A 15,097-nucleotide genomic window follows, 5' to 3' on the forward strand; every position below is an offset into this window, starting at 1 on the left:
ACTAAGTGGCGGTGACGTCACCACGACGCTTGTGCCAGGCACAGTGACACACACACAGTGACACAGTGACACACACAGCGACACACAGTGACACACAGTGACACACACAGTGTATACACACAGTGTACACACACAATGTATATACGTACACACAGTGTACATACACACTGTACACACACAGTGTACACACACAGTGACACACAGTGACACAGTGTACACACACATAGTGTACACACACACAGTGTACACACACAGTGTACACACACACAGTGTACACACATAATGTACACACAGTGTATACACAATAATGTCCACGTTGCTGAGCCCACGCACCCAAGGGAGGGAGCAATGGAAAATGAATCTAAATCAACTGAAACTCCAACTCTGTGACGTCACCACTCTGCATGACCTCATCGGCGTGAAACGCCAGGGGGAGGTGTACATCGCTAGTGACGTCATGTCACCAAGGTATTCACCCCAACCCCGTCCACGCGCTCTTGAGCATGACGTCACCTCCGCTTGGGTCACTGCCGATATCTTTCCAGTGGCAATCCTTATTTGGGCAAAGCTACGCCCAGTACTCTTTGGTTCTATTGGGTAAATTCTAGATTTAAAGCTTTCGTGACTGCTCGGATCCATACTCTTTGGTTCTATTGGGTAAAGTCAGGTAGGTGAAAATAAAATAATAAAATAAACAAAAAATCTCGACGTTTCGGCCACAACATAATCGGCCTTCATCAGGTGAAGGGACGAGACTGTCTGGAGGACAGCGCTGGAGTGGAAGAAGCCATGCTTAGATCATGACCTTTAAGCTGTGTGAGAAGACAAAGACCAAGCGCCTTGACAAAGGAATTAGCATATAATTTAGCATTGAAATGGCTCATTGAAATAGCTAAGTTAAAGTATACACATCCGCAGAGGTACCCCTTGACAAAGGAATTAGCATAGAATTTAGCATTGAAATAGCTGAGTGATTAGCTTGTAACTGGTCACAGAAATAGCTATGTTAAAGTCAGAGCATATACATTCACCGAGGCACCTAGTACTCATCACGCCCAGTGACTGGCGGCTCATTAACATAATGTGTCCGTTAAAGCCGTCGCGATTTTATTGCGACGGGTTCAGCGCCCACGCCCCCATCCCTCCACAAATGGGGCGGCCTCATTAACATAATTTATTCAGTTGGAGAGCCGCTCTTGGGAGAGAAGTGAAGTCATACTACTTCCTGCTGTCGCGAGGTAACAGGAAGCTGCCGTGTGCGCGCTTGCACTGAAATCCGAGGTGAGAAATTCTCATCGTTGTGGTGGTGGTGGTGGTCGTGGTGGTGGTTGTTGTTGTTGTTTACCAAGGTAGAGCCTCTCTCTCGTAGGGATGTCGGTTGAGTAGCAGTGAGCATGGGAATCGATGTCCAGGTTGGAACTTTACAACGCGGGGCCTAGCCTCCTGCCCTCGCCTGATTGCATTCACTTTAATTATATCTCTTAAGTTTAATTTGTCTTCACCCGGCTCGCCACTTTGTAACTTTGTTTTATTGTAAATATTCACGCAGTTTTTATTTTTTTTTCACCAGGCCAAGCCCGCTTGAGCTGCTATACCGCTCTTGTTATCAGAAGCGACCTGCCCACAACAACACAAGGTGAGGCTTTGTCAACGTGTGTGAATGTTTTGACTTAAAACTTTGGTGACTGCAGGAATTAATATTCTTGGTTCTGTCGGTAAAGTCACGTAGATAGAAAATTAAATAAAAATAACAATAAAATGAACAAATAATTGTAAGTAAAGCAAAAAACTCACGTCGTTTTGATCGCAACACAAGTGCTCTTTATTTAATGTAATTGTATTATCTGTTATTGTTATTTTCTATCTACGTAACTTTACCGAAATCAACAAGAATACGTGTGTCAATGTCTTATCGGTCAAAGACGCTAAACGGAGTGACGCGCAAACTCCAAATATACAGCAGGCGTCAGGGTCGGGATCGAACCCACGACTTCCTGTATACCAGGTGAGGTAGTTAACATCTCACCACGGAGAGAGACACGCAAACTCCAGTTAGCCTCAGCTATGTTCGTTGATCCTCAATTAATTACTTGGTGGAGTGAGGAAGCATTCATGCCAAGCAGATGAAGGTGGCCAGGCGTGATTCTAGACACGCCACCGCCTGTTTACCCAGTGACAGTGTACAGTTTGTGTTTGCAGTAACGTCTATTAACTCTGTTGAACACGGAGGTTATAGCGTAACAATAGTTTACTTTTGTTTTCCTCTGGAACTCTTTATAAGAATGGAAACAGGAAGTTAACACAGTATGCACATGCAGCTGAAATCGGAACTGTTCATCCCAGCATTTAAGGACATCTGAGCCTGGATTCACACCTCTAAGTTGCGATTGAACATTAATTTATGCATAACACAAATAGTATTGTTTTCAACACCCTTTGCTATGTCAGCTGAATTTAGCTTTCATATATATTCCTTTTGTAGCCAGACAGCTGAAATTGTGTGCTCGGAGTTTTGGGTGAACATTCATTTTGAAGATACGAGGGCTTCCAGGCATGTTTATGACATTTGCCCTCTCATTGTGTGCCATAACAGCCCTGTGATGAATTTGGGAAACGTTTTTACTACATCATGAATATATGAATAAGTATAGACGTGTAAGTCACGTGTTACTGTGTATATATATGCATTCCTCTGTGCCTCGATACTGACGTGTAGATGGTGTGGATATTATTTTTTTCATTCTGCAGCTGACGCTTCCTCTGACGCTTCCTCCGCAGAATTGGTCTGCTGGAGCAAATGCACTCAGCGCAGCTCGGTATGACAAGGCTCCAATGCGACCGGTATGCATACAGCACGGATCGTACTGGAAATTTGACTCGGCACGAGAGAACTCACACAGGAGAGAAACCCTTCAAGTGCACTGTGTGTGGGAAGGCGTTTTCACATTCATCTGTTGTTAAAAGACACCAGAGAACACACACAGGAGAGAAACCCTTCAGGTGCACTCTGTGCGGGATGGCGTTTGCACAGGCTCCACATCTTCAAGTACACCAGAGAACACACACGGGAGAGAAACCCTTCAAGTGCACTGTGTGTGGGAAGGCATTTGCAAGTTCATCTAATCTTGTAATACACCAGAGAACACACACAGGAGAGAAACCCTTCAAGTGCACTCTGTGCAGGAAGGCGTTTGCACATTCATCAAATCTTCAAGTACACCAGAGAACGCACACACATCAGAAGATCCACAAGTAGTGCAGTCTGAAATCAGTTTGTGAAAGTCAAAGTGCCACCATGAGCCCATCCCTCATGAAACACGAACCGGAAAAAAATCCCAGCTTGGAGACTTTTAAAGTTATCGAGGTGAAATATGAAGAGGTGATGGTGAAATGTGAAGAAGTGATGGTGAAGAGTGAAGAAGTGATGGTGAAGAGGGAAGAAGTGAAGGTGAAATGTGAAGATGAAGATTCAACTCCAAAATGGGACCTTCACATTGATGGAGGCAACGTGAAGCAGGAGAATTCTGACTGAGGCAGAGCGAGGCAACTCCCAGCAGTTTGTGGAAGTGGAGGTGTGGGTGGACTTCCTAGACAATACAAAGTCAAGTGGAGACCCGGTAGATGTGTAAGCTTGAGACAGTCGCTACAATAGATGCACCTTTGTCACAGGCCTTTAATGAAAAGAACGCGAAGTTGAACACTCAATTCCTAGGTTCAACCTGCAGAGTAAGAGCGAGCGGCCAGTCTTTGTGGACTTGTGGGTTGGGTTAATCTCTAACCAGGAGCGAGAGCCAATAAGCTCCCAAGCATTCACTATTTTATCAATTGCATTTATATGGTGCTTGCTTAATCGCCTCTACGTGACTTTACCGAAAGAACCAAGGAGAATGGATCCCTGCAGTCACAAACTTCAAATCAAGATTGCCTCAGCAACTCAGAGTTTTGTATCTCGTTTCAGACACTCGAAGAGCATCCCCAAGTAGCAGCTGCCCCTGTGTGGCACAAGGTGGTGGCCCTGCACCGGCCTGCATGTGGACAAGAGCCTGTCAGTAGGGGTCGTTGGTTGATGTGGCATCTTAGTTGTGGAGTTTGTAGGTAATTTTTCGATTTAAAGCTTTCGTGACTGCAGGGATTCATCTTCTTGGTTCTTTCGGTAAAGTCACCGCATTGAAGGGAAACAATTAAATAATAAAATATAAACCATACATTTTTTATTAATAATATATATTTTATTATTTTATTGTTGCCCTTCAACGTGACTTCACCGAAAGAACCAAGAAGGGAAACAATACAAATAATGAAACAATAAAATATATATTTTATTAATAAAATATTTACATATATTATTAATAAAATAAATATTTTGTTGATAAAATATATATTTTATTGTTTCCCTTCAACGTGAATTTACCGAAAGAACCAAGAATATGAATCGCTGCAGTCACGAAAGCTTTAAATCAAAATGTATATTCATATTCTTGGTTCTTTCGGTAAAGTCACATTGAAGGGAAACAATAAAATAATAAAATATATATTTTAAAATAATTAAACATATTTTATTATTTTATTGTTTCCCTTCAACGTGGTGACTTCACCGAAAGAACCAAGAATATGAATCGCCGCAGTCACGAAAGCTTTAAATCAAAACTTTCTCGATCTCCGTTAAGCAACGCGAGAAACATCGTCACCAAACCGCCGGCAACAACGTCGCCAATCCTTTACTTTGTGCACACGTCACTATGCCACGTGCACACGTCACGATGCCACGTGCACACGCCACGATGCCACGTGCACACGTTGTGTACACGTCACTATGCCACGTGCACACGTCACGATGCCACGTGCACACGTCACGATGCCACGTGCACACGTCACGATGCTACGTGCACACGTTGTGTACACGTCACGATGCCACGTGCACACGTGCACACGTCACGATGCCACGTGCACGCGTCACGATGCCACGTGCACACGTCATGATGCCACGTGCACACGTCACGATGCCACGTGCACACGTCATGATGCCACGTGCACACGTCACGATGCCACGTGCACACGTGTTGTGTACACGTCACGATGCCACGTGCACACGTGTTGTGTACACGTCACGATGCCACGTGCACACGTTGTGTACACATCACGATGCCACGTGCACACGTTGTGTACACGTCACGATGCCACGTGCACACGCGTTGTGTACACGGAACCGCCCCCGTTACCCGCCGGGTAGGTGGCTACGAGTTTTGCCCGAACGCTCGACGACCCTCGCCGCTCGTTCCCCGAGCTCCTTGGCCCGCCACCCAGTGGCGTGGGCTCCGTTGCGAGACCTTTGACGTCCGCTCGTGCTGTGGCCGAAACGTCGTGATTTTTTATTGTTTTATTTTTTTTACCCACGTGACTTTACCTAATAGAACCAAAGAGTGTGTGGATCCTCGCGGTCACTAAATCTTCAAATCTAGAATTTTTTTGCTCATCTGCTTCGGCACCGTCGCCGCGGTACGTCGGGACTCGCGAGCGCGCCACGCCGCCCCACGGTTTGTTATTTAGGGTCGCGTTCCTTAATATTTGTTATTTGAGTGAGCCTCGAGATTTATTGTTTTCCCCCAATCGTTGACGCGGTTTCAACACCATTCTCGAATTTGCGCGGCGTTCTGGTTTTTGTGTGCGCGGGCGCGTCGAAGGATTATCGACTTATTTTCACGTCAGCTAAAGTTTCCACAGCCACGTGATTTGCAACGTTCCGCGCGTACGAGCTTGTCGCCCCGATCGCACGTTTGCCGCCGCGCGATTCGTCCGAAACGCTAAAATAAACAACCGCCGGATGAACCGATAGCGCTTACATCACTCACTCGTCCTCACTCACACTCCCCTCTCTCACTCTCTCTCACTCACTCGTCCTCACTCGCTCACTCATCCACCAACATCCAACATTGGGGCCGGATTCGGGCGTGGGGGGGGGGGGGCTTCAGGGGCTGCAGCCCAGGGGCCTCGTCCAGCTGAAGCGCCTCCAGAGATGAAGTGAAAAGTGATTTCAGTTGCGCATGCCGAATTTTATTCGTCGTTAGCCTTGTAAAAAAAAATACTTTTTATTTTTCTTTAACTTTGTTTTCCTTTTGAACATTTTTACCGGGGGGCCTCACGGTACCTGTAGCCCAGGGGGCTTACACAATCTTAATCCGGCTCTGTCTTCAGTGAACTCCTATTAGTATTTGCCCTAACACGCTGTTAAGGCTGGGGGGGGGGGACTACTGGGGGGTGTGGGTTCTGTTCTTGTAAGCGCACGGGAAGGGTGCGGGGTGCTCGCGTAGCCTTAGAGATTAGGTCGTGCAGGTCAAGAGGTCACGCGCGGGGGAATCACGTGGTGAGGCGCGGCCACGTGTCTACCCCAACTGGCGATCTTCCCATCAGCATCGGGGCCCCTGACTTGTCGCGGTGAACTTTCGAGGGCCCACCACAACTCTACGCACACTGACTCCTCTCTCTCTCTCTTGCTCTGGTAGAGTTGGCTTCAGGACGACCATAACGCCTCTCAGAACAATATAATATTACCGTGGAGGCGTCCTGGTGAGTTTGGCCAGGGCGGCACGGCGATAAGGGGGCGATAACCGATGAACGCAGACGAGGCGGTAAGATCACAGCTCACGGGCAGAAAAAGCTTGGTGGCTTTTTTGCCACCGCAGCCACGATTGAAGGGAGGTATTCAGCCGGAAAACGACAGATCGTAGCTGACGACGTATTTGCGGATTTCGGATCCGCTCCGAATTGGCGAGGAATTTTGAACGCGCGTCCATTTCGTGCAACTTTTATTCATAGGTTTCAACAGTCGACACGTAACCATCCGTGACAATTACAGAAACACATTGAACATTCCAAAAAAAGTCGTGCGTGCACACACGTCATGTGATGCGCGTGCACACGTCATGTGACGCGCGTGCACGTCATGTGACGCGTGTGCACACACGTCATGTGACGCGCGTGCACACGTCATGTGACGCGTGTGCACACGCAACTATAAAAATACTGTGCTGTCAACAAACATGTGGAGGTAACTGCGTTAACCAGTCCCCCAGTACTTAGAGGTACATTACGCTCCGCTTCAGAAATGTTTCTCGAGGAATCTCACCAACGAAATATTTTTTTGTTATTTTGTGTTTACATCAACACTCTTCTGGGATCTTTGACGAGCCATATCCTCGTGTATCATCATTGTTCTTGTATAAAGCCCTCATTGGATTGATTGTAAGGATATTTGGTGCAATAAACACAGCGGTGGAATAATACAAAAAGAAGGATTTACCCTTACTGGCAATAAGGCGGCAGGTGTTAAGATGTTCAAACACCAAATGGACCCCTGTTACAAGGCATCCAGTCTGCATTAACCACACATACTTGCGGTAAACCGCTCAAACAAATATACTTCGGTAATGTATGCATTGCCCTTTAAGCTGATTGGCCTACACAACAACATGGACTCTTACGATGGGTGTATCTCACACTCTCTGGGTGCAGTGCCTCCTGCTAATAATTCCTCACTCCCAAGCCAGCACGCGTTCTAGGGAAACGTTGAGAGCCCTGCTTGTAGGAGAGATTGTGAATACTGCTGAAATATATTTCCATTCTCTCTTCACGTGAAACACAAATGCTTGTACTGGTAGGAACCTCCTGGTTATTACACTACCAGCCCACAGGGGATTATTGTGTCCGTCCGTCGTGCATCCAAAAATGGGAGGGGAGGGGCTGGATGGGGAGGGAGGGTCTGGGTGGGGAGGGGAGGGTGGGGAGGGGCTGGGTGGGGAGCGGCTGGGTGGGGAGGATGGGGCTGGGTGGGGGGTGGGAGGGGTGGGACTGGGTGGGGAGGGGCTGGTCACCCCGTGGTGCCCTTATAAAACTCAACGTTTTACATACTCACGCCGGCTTGTGCCCGCCCTCACAGTCGGACCTATTTGTGGAATACACCACGTGGTGGTGCCGCCGTTGACCCTGGCCATTGACCGAGCAACCCAACGTTCCTACCAGCTCCCTCCGCAGGAATGTGTTTATCGATTAACCTTCTTCAAATCAGGGATTTTTGTAACATTTTAGCTGTCACAGTGGTCGCTGTTCGTAACTACGCCGTACTCTTCTGCACCTTATAGCAGGGCAAACTGTCTGAAATGTTCAGCGATTAAAGGTTTCAGTCGTGAGGAAGCGTTTGTTAATAATGTGGGCTTATTAAAGTTAGTCACTGTTATGTTGTCCCCAAAGCAGTTTGTGGCATGCGATAACCTTAATGTGTGTCCTCTGTTACAAGCTACGTCTCAATTTACGGATTGAAATTTAATTAATCATACCTCATCATCACCACTCATCGTGTAATTATTTAACCCTCTACAGTCGATTTAATTAATGCGATGAGTGTTCTATATTGGATAATTTAGAGGGCTTCAATCGACGGGCTTGAAAGACTCCGGCTACAGCTTATATAAAACTGTCATCTCTTTCGCAAAAATGTTTCTGCAGTTTGCCCAACGGCCCACAGAAGCATGTCACGCGGAACTACCACCAGGAGCCACGGCTTCCCTACGCGCATGGCGATCCAACCAACATTTTAAATTCTGAAACCCAGAATTATTCGACAAATCAACTTTAAGATTTTGATTTAAAGCTTTCGTGACTGCAGTAATTCATATTCTTAGCTCTTTCGGTAAAGTCACGTTGAAGGGAAACAATAAAATAATAAGTTATATGTTTAATGATTTTATTGTTTCCCTTCAACGTGACTTTACCGAAAGAGCTAAGAATACAACTTTAAGATGGCAATGTTTGCGCAGTCAACTCGCCGAACTTAAGAACCCAATATAATCACGGCTGGGCAGCTGAAACATTGATTTAAATGGTTGCTATATCAATGTTTCTGAGCCCTCACGCTCGGTTCGTGACTACTACAACACGACCATTTAAAAGACCCTTCCCCCGCCCCCCCACCCCCGTCTTGTTCGACCAGGTCTTTCTCCGCAACGGCGAACCGTGCATCCTCACCGACCCTCCTCCCGGCGGGGCGGTCTCCTTGCGCAAACCCGGAGCAGCAGCTTCAAGTGCTTCTCCAGCCTCCTCCCCCACTGCTTCCCGCGCCCGCGCCGCCGCCGCCCCGCGTCGCCCACGGCGACGAGCAGCAGCTCCCGGACGTGGGCGGCCTTCCCTGCGCCGCGGCGGGCCAGGCACGACAGGAGCAGGCGGCGGACGCCGCCCGCGAACCGCAGGGTCGCGGCGTCGCACGGGCCCTCCGGCCGGGGCGGCGGACGAGGTGGCGGCAACGGCGACGGCGGCGGAGGCTCTGCAGCGGAAGGAAGGGAGAGAGATGTAAAGCGCGTTGTTCCGAGATCACCTTTCGCAAGGTGGACGAGCCAGCTCGTTCGCCAATTGGGAGGCGCGGGCGTCGTGCCAGCTTGCAGTCAGGCGACCGAGATCCGTTCCAGGTTGGCGACTCAGAAAATTATAGATTTAAAGCTTTCGTGACTGCAAGGATCCATACTCAGCTTAAAGGTCGCGGTCTGAGCGTGGCTGTGTTTCACTCCAGCGCTGTCCTCGAGACAGCCTGGTCCGTTTACCTGATGAAGGCCGCTTGTTTTGTGGCCAAAACGTCGTGATTTTTGTTGTTTTATTTTTTACCTACGTGACTTTACCGAATAGAACCAAAGAGCATGGACTCAGAAAATGCTTCCATAGCCAGCGAGACCGCGTCGGCGAACCTCTCGCTGTGCTACCGGTCGGTCACGTCCCATCGCGTGGAATTTAGCGTCTCGTTCAAGTGGCGAACGTTCCGATCGTTTTCTATTCCTGCAACGTGGAGAATGAACCGGCGACCTCTTCACGATTACGTTAGAATTTCTCAAAGACGTACATGCACACATACATCCAAAATGTACTGCGGTTGTAGTAGTCTTTTTAAACGGATAAATACGTGACCGTGGACCAGATTGCGAACGCGTGTCCAACCCGGTTCTTTCGGTAAAGTCACGTTGAAGGGAAACAATAAAATATATATAAAACAATACAATTCTCACGACCGTTGTTTTTTTCACACCTGATGATGACTGCTTGTGTTACGGTCGAAACGTCGTGAGAATTTTATTGTTTTATATATTTTTATTATTTTATCGTTTCCCTTCTACGTGGTGACTTTACCGAAAGAACCAAGAATATGAATCCACTGCCGTCACGAAAGCTTTAAATAAAAATTTGATGCCGTCGATCTACGGTTGCTGCTAAAACGACGCGTCCGTGTGGAAAAAAAGCGAGCGGGAGAGCGGTCACCTGCCGGCCCCGCGTCCCCGCGCTCGCGACTCTGCGCGGGCGCCCGCCGCCGGTGGCAGGACCAGCAGAGCGCGTCGTGCGTGGAGGCCCCGGGCAGCAGCTCCACGGAGCCCGGGCCGGAGCAGTTTGTGTGTGGGCGGCACGGGGCGTCCGCCGACGCCTCGGGGGAGAAGAATCCCCGAGGGCACGGGGCGCAGCGCGTGTCTTCGCGCGGGGATCCTGCAGAACAACGGAGACGCGAGACGGGGGGGGGGGGGGGCACGGGCAGGCAGAGACGCGGGACAAAATGTAGAGATGTAGAGATGCGTAGAGAGAGAAAGATGAGAAGAGAATAGGCATAAATTTCGATTTAAAGCTTTCGTGACTGCAAGGATTCATCTTCTTTGGTTCTTTCGGTAAAGTTACCACGTAGAATGAGAATAAAATAATAAATTAACACAATAAAATTCTCACGACGTTTCGGCCACAACACAAGTGGCCTTCTTCAGGTGAAAGGAACAGACCTGTCGGGACGACTTGAAGCTCTGTCGTCCCGACAGGTCTGTTCCTTTCACCTGAAGGGCACTTGCGTTGTGGCCGAAACGTCGTGATAATTTTATTGTGTTATTTTATTATTTTATTCCCATTCTACGGGGTGACTTTACCGAAATAACCAAAGAAGAAGAAGAATAGGCACAAATTGGCGCCGGGAGATAGCTGGGAGATAGGAGAGTGGAGATAAGATTCCCCCCGACTTGACGAGCACTGGCCGGCGGGGCACAGTAAATACGTTTACAAATGAATGATCATCAAAGGAGTGAAAGTAGGAACCAATTGATTTCTGAGTGGGGTAGAAATCTCGCGCTGCGCGCGAAGGAGCTCTGTCCCGATGGAACGTGAACGATTTAACCTCTAGCCAATGAATGAAGAATGCATGAACGGGGAGTTTGGGCGTTCGTGCGTTTTTCGCCGCAGGGATCTGTTGACGGGGGAGGCCACGCGGAACGAACCCTTATCGATTCAACTAATTAAATCGGACGCAACGATTGAGCGGCGTCTTTGGTCACGGGCGAATCGATCGCCGGACGAATGGCAACGACACACGTAGTGTAGCCCAGCCCCTCCCCGCCCACCCCGCCCCGCCCCCCACCCCGCGCGTGCCTTTGGTGACGACGCCGTGCCCGGCGGCACAGCCGCTGTGCCGCTCGCAGAACTCCTGCGGCAGCGTCAGGAAGGTGCCCGGCTCGCACTCGCACACGCGGTCGTGCGTGGGGCTGCACTCCTTCGCGAGCCGCTGGCCCTCCTTGCACGGCGGGCCGCAGTAGAGACACCGGTCCAGGGAGTTCCAGAACTGCGTGTAGTGGCGCGGCGGGCACGGCGTGCAACGCGCCTCCACGTCGGACGCGTCCTCCAGGAGGAGCTGTTGCTGCTGCTGCTCGCTGGCCTTGGTGGAACACGGCAGCGAGACGTGGTGGCCCGGGGGACACAGCCCGCACGGCGGCTGGGACGGTGAAGGCATCGGCGAGACGTCTACCGACGCCGCCGCCGCCGCCCCCGTCATCACCACCAGCAGCAGCAGCAACATCGTCGTCGTCATCGTCGTCATCATTGTCATCGCTAGCGTAGCCCCGATGCGATCTGCGAGGGGGGGGGGGTGCGGGAGGAGCGCGCACGTTTTGTGTTTAAGCACAGGCGGGCGGGAGATGCCGTGCATCGCGTTACATCGCTGGTGCGTCGTCACCAGCGACCGCTGAGAGACGGCCGTGGGTTGGCGGGAGCGTCTTCATCTCCGCCAAGGATCGAGCGTGGCTGACGACAACGATGACCGCGTGGCTGACGACAACGATGACCGCCGCGTCGAGATCAGCAAGGCGGGGGGGGCGGTATCATCGCCGACCATTCGATGGGCACCGATGCGATCACCACAAGTGTTGTTCGGCAAAGAGACGGACCGCGCGGGGGCGCAACGAGACGAAGGCAAAACCGCAGAATTCAAACGCGAGTTCACAGACAACGGGGATAAAACAATGAGACAAATTATACATTACTCATTGTGTTTTTTCGGTAAAGTCACGTGTGTAGGAATACCATAACATTATATTAAAACAAATCAATCACGATGTTTCGACCGCAACACAAGCGATCCTCATCAGGCGTAAGAAACGAATCACGGAGGCAAATACAACAAGGAGAGACGAGAATTCAACAAACCTAAGGAAAATTACGTGATACACAACCAGTCAGGTCAACAACACAGACACTTACCTGGCGGACCACGAATTTCAGAAGAGTGTTAAATTTCGTGTTCAACCTCTGGATTGAACATACCAGCATAGACAGAGTGAACAAATACGAGGTACAAGTCAGAAATACAGAGACACCAAGAGGCAAGGACGGACAGAGAAGTGAGGTCGGATGAAACGGAAGCCTTAAATAAGAAGTGAAGGTGGGGGGAGGGGCCAGAGAGAAAGGACGGGGCAGGAGGAAACGTCGTGATTTATTTGTTTTAATATAACGTTATGGTATTCCTACATACGTGACTTTACCGAAAAAACCAATGAGTAATTTATGCAGTCACAGAAGCTTTAATTCTTTATTAACACACTTCTACGGGGAAGTTACCTTTACATCGTGATTGATTTATTTTAATATAACGTTATGGTATTCCTACATACGTGACTTTACCGAAAAAACCAGTAACTAATTTATGCAGTCACGAAAGCTGTAATTCTTTATTAAATAATCCATTCTTCTGGAATCTTCTCGACACAATCGGATCGTGGTGGTGGGGGGGGGGGTGGATGAGAGGACGGGGATCTTGGGACATCGAGGTGGGGGGAGGGATACGGGGAATGTTTGGTGGGGAGTGCGAGGTTGTATGCCGAGTGGATCTCCACATCCTGCCGCACAGAGACATCAGCAGGGGACTCAAGCCCCAAGCCTGGGGCAGTGTCGCGAGCGACTTCGGCATTTCGCCTTGGTCAAACGCTACAATCACGTATTCCAATCACGGCTCCAACTCTTTATCAATCGCACGATTTGTAATAATAATAGGGTTTTTCCCCTTTTTTTCTGGCAACAAAACTGAAACCTTTTAACAAGGAATCATGTCTACTGCATTAACCACAATACCTGCAGTCAAAATGCAAACAAAAAACATACTATGATAATATATGTGGCATTGTCCCTTAGAAAGAAAGCCGTCCCTTGGTGTGGACCAACCAGTTTCAAGGTCAATGCATTATATATTATCATAGTATGTTTTTTGTTTACATTTTGACTGGAGGTATTGTGTAAAGTCACCACGTAGAATGAGAATAAAATAATAAATTGATAAAATAACACAATAAAATTCTCACGACGTTTTGGCCACAACACAAGTGGCCTTCATCAGGTGAAGGGACAAGACTGTCTGGAGGACAGCGCTGGAGCGAACAAAGCCAAGCTCAGACCTTTAAGCTGTGTGAGAAGAAACAGAGCGCCTTGACAAAGGAATTAGCATAGCATTTAGCATTGAAACGGCTTGTGTTGTGGCCGAAACGTCGTGAGAATTTTATTATTTTATTTAATCAATTTATTATTTTTATTCTTATTCTACGTGTTGGTGACTTTACCGAAAGAACCAAAGAAGATTAATCCTTGCAGTCACGAAAGCTTTCAATCGAAATTCCGACTTGTGCTTTTTAATCGATTTGTGTACACGCCACGAGGCTCTCTCCGCTCGTCGCGTTCACCGCGGCAGGGAGTCAAACTTCGGCCCCCACTGTCTCAGGTCACGCTCGATGTACCCAAAGACAAAGATCCCCCGGGTAGCCTCCGGCAAGACCGCCGGGGGCAAAGCGCTGCCGGCGAGCAGGGCCGCGAAGGCCGGGGAAAGGTTGCACGAGGCGGGAGGGTGGACCAAGCGCCAGGGCCGCACCCGACGAGGAGCTCACTCGAGGCCGAGTCGACCACCGGGGGGCACGGCCAGGAACGGCGCGGGCGTCCCCACCGCTCCATCCTCGCCGCGTCCCGTCTCTTACCTCGGGGGGCGTGGAGGCGGTGCGGAGCCCCGGGCGACTGTGAGTGGAGTCGCCCTTCGGATGTGCCGCTCGCCACTCGCTCGCTTCTCGTCGACTTGTGGGAAACTCCCCACCCCCACCACCACCCCCACCCCACCCACGTGCTCAGCCACCGAACAGCAGAGCCAAGTGGCGTGGGCGGAAGTGACGGGCGTGGGCAGGAAGTGAGGCGTGGGCAGGAATTGAGGCGTGAGCGGAAGTGAGGCGTGGGCAGGAAGTGAGGTGTGGGCAGGAAGTGAGGTGTGGGCGGAAGTGAGGCGTGGGCAGGAAGTGAGGCGTGGGCAGGAAGTGAAAGTGACGGGCGTGGGCGGAAGTGACGTAATTGGGCGGAAGTGAGGCGTGGGCAGAGAGTGACGGGCGTGGGCAGGAAGTGATAGTGAGGGGCGTGGGCGGAAGTGACGTGTATGAGCGGAAGTGTGTGTGGGGTGGGGGGGACAGGGGGGGTGATGCTCATTGCTGTGGCTTGTCATGTGTTCCGTAATGTAAGGACCAAGTCAGTCCTTACGCTTTGGTTCTTTCGGAAAAGCCACGTGACTTTACCGAAAGAACATTTTATTTTATACGTAGGTATAAAATAAAATATATATTTTTATTTTCTACCTACTACGTATGGATTCCTGCAGTCACGAAATCTTTAAATAAAGATTGAAGTCAGTCCTTGATTGACCCACTGCTGGATGATGGTCACGGTCACTTCACCCCTTCCGCACGCCGTTGTTGTCGGTCGTGATGGTGGTGGTGGGGGGGTGATTCACCATATTTGA

General features: G+C 49.6%; 1 protein-coding gene and 1 long non-coding RNA gene across 3 annotated transcripts; one reads left to right on the forward strand and one right to left on the reverse strand.

Annotated features, from left to right (window-relative positions):
* The first annotated feature begins 1,550 nt into the window (after positions 1–1,550).
* On the forward strand, positions 1,551–10,229 carry LOC142918279 (uncharacterized). Of its 2 annotated transcripts, none has more exons than XR_012937457.1 (3): positions 1,551–1,636; positions 2,779–2,841; positions 8,984–10,229. It is a non-coding gene; the product is annotated as an uncharacterized LOC142918279 (long non-coding RNA). The 2 variants fall into 2 exon arrangements; XR_012937458.1 differs by lacking the exon at positions 8,984–10,229 and adding an exon at positions 3,959–5,826.
* LOC142918278 (uncharacterized) lies at positions 6,697–14,431 on the reverse strand. Its single transcript, XM_076062413.1, has 4 exons — positions 14,295–14,431; positions 11,434–11,910; positions 10,294–10,512; positions 6,697–9,313 (listed from the first exon to the last, which is right to left on the reverse strand). The coding sequence occupies exons 2-4, from the start codon at positions 11,885–11,887 to the stop codon at positions 9,015–9,017; spliced, it is 972 nt and encodes a 323-aa protein (XP_075918528.1). The 5' UTR covers positions 11,888–11,910; positions 14,295–14,431; the 3' UTR covers positions 6,697–9,014.
* Between the last annotated feature and the right edge of the window lie 666 nt (positions 14,432–15,097).

Source organism: Petromyzon marinus, unplaced genomic scaffold, assembly GCF_048934315.1.
Source record: "Petromyzon marinus isolate PM22_M1 ecotype Great Lakes invasive population unplaced genomic scaffold, UKy_Petmar_22M1.pri1.0 PM_G_Scaffold_6, whole genome shotgun sequence".
NCBI lineage: Eukaryota > Metazoa > Chordata > Hyperoartia > Petromyzontiformes > Petromyzontidae > Petromyzon > Petromyzon marinus.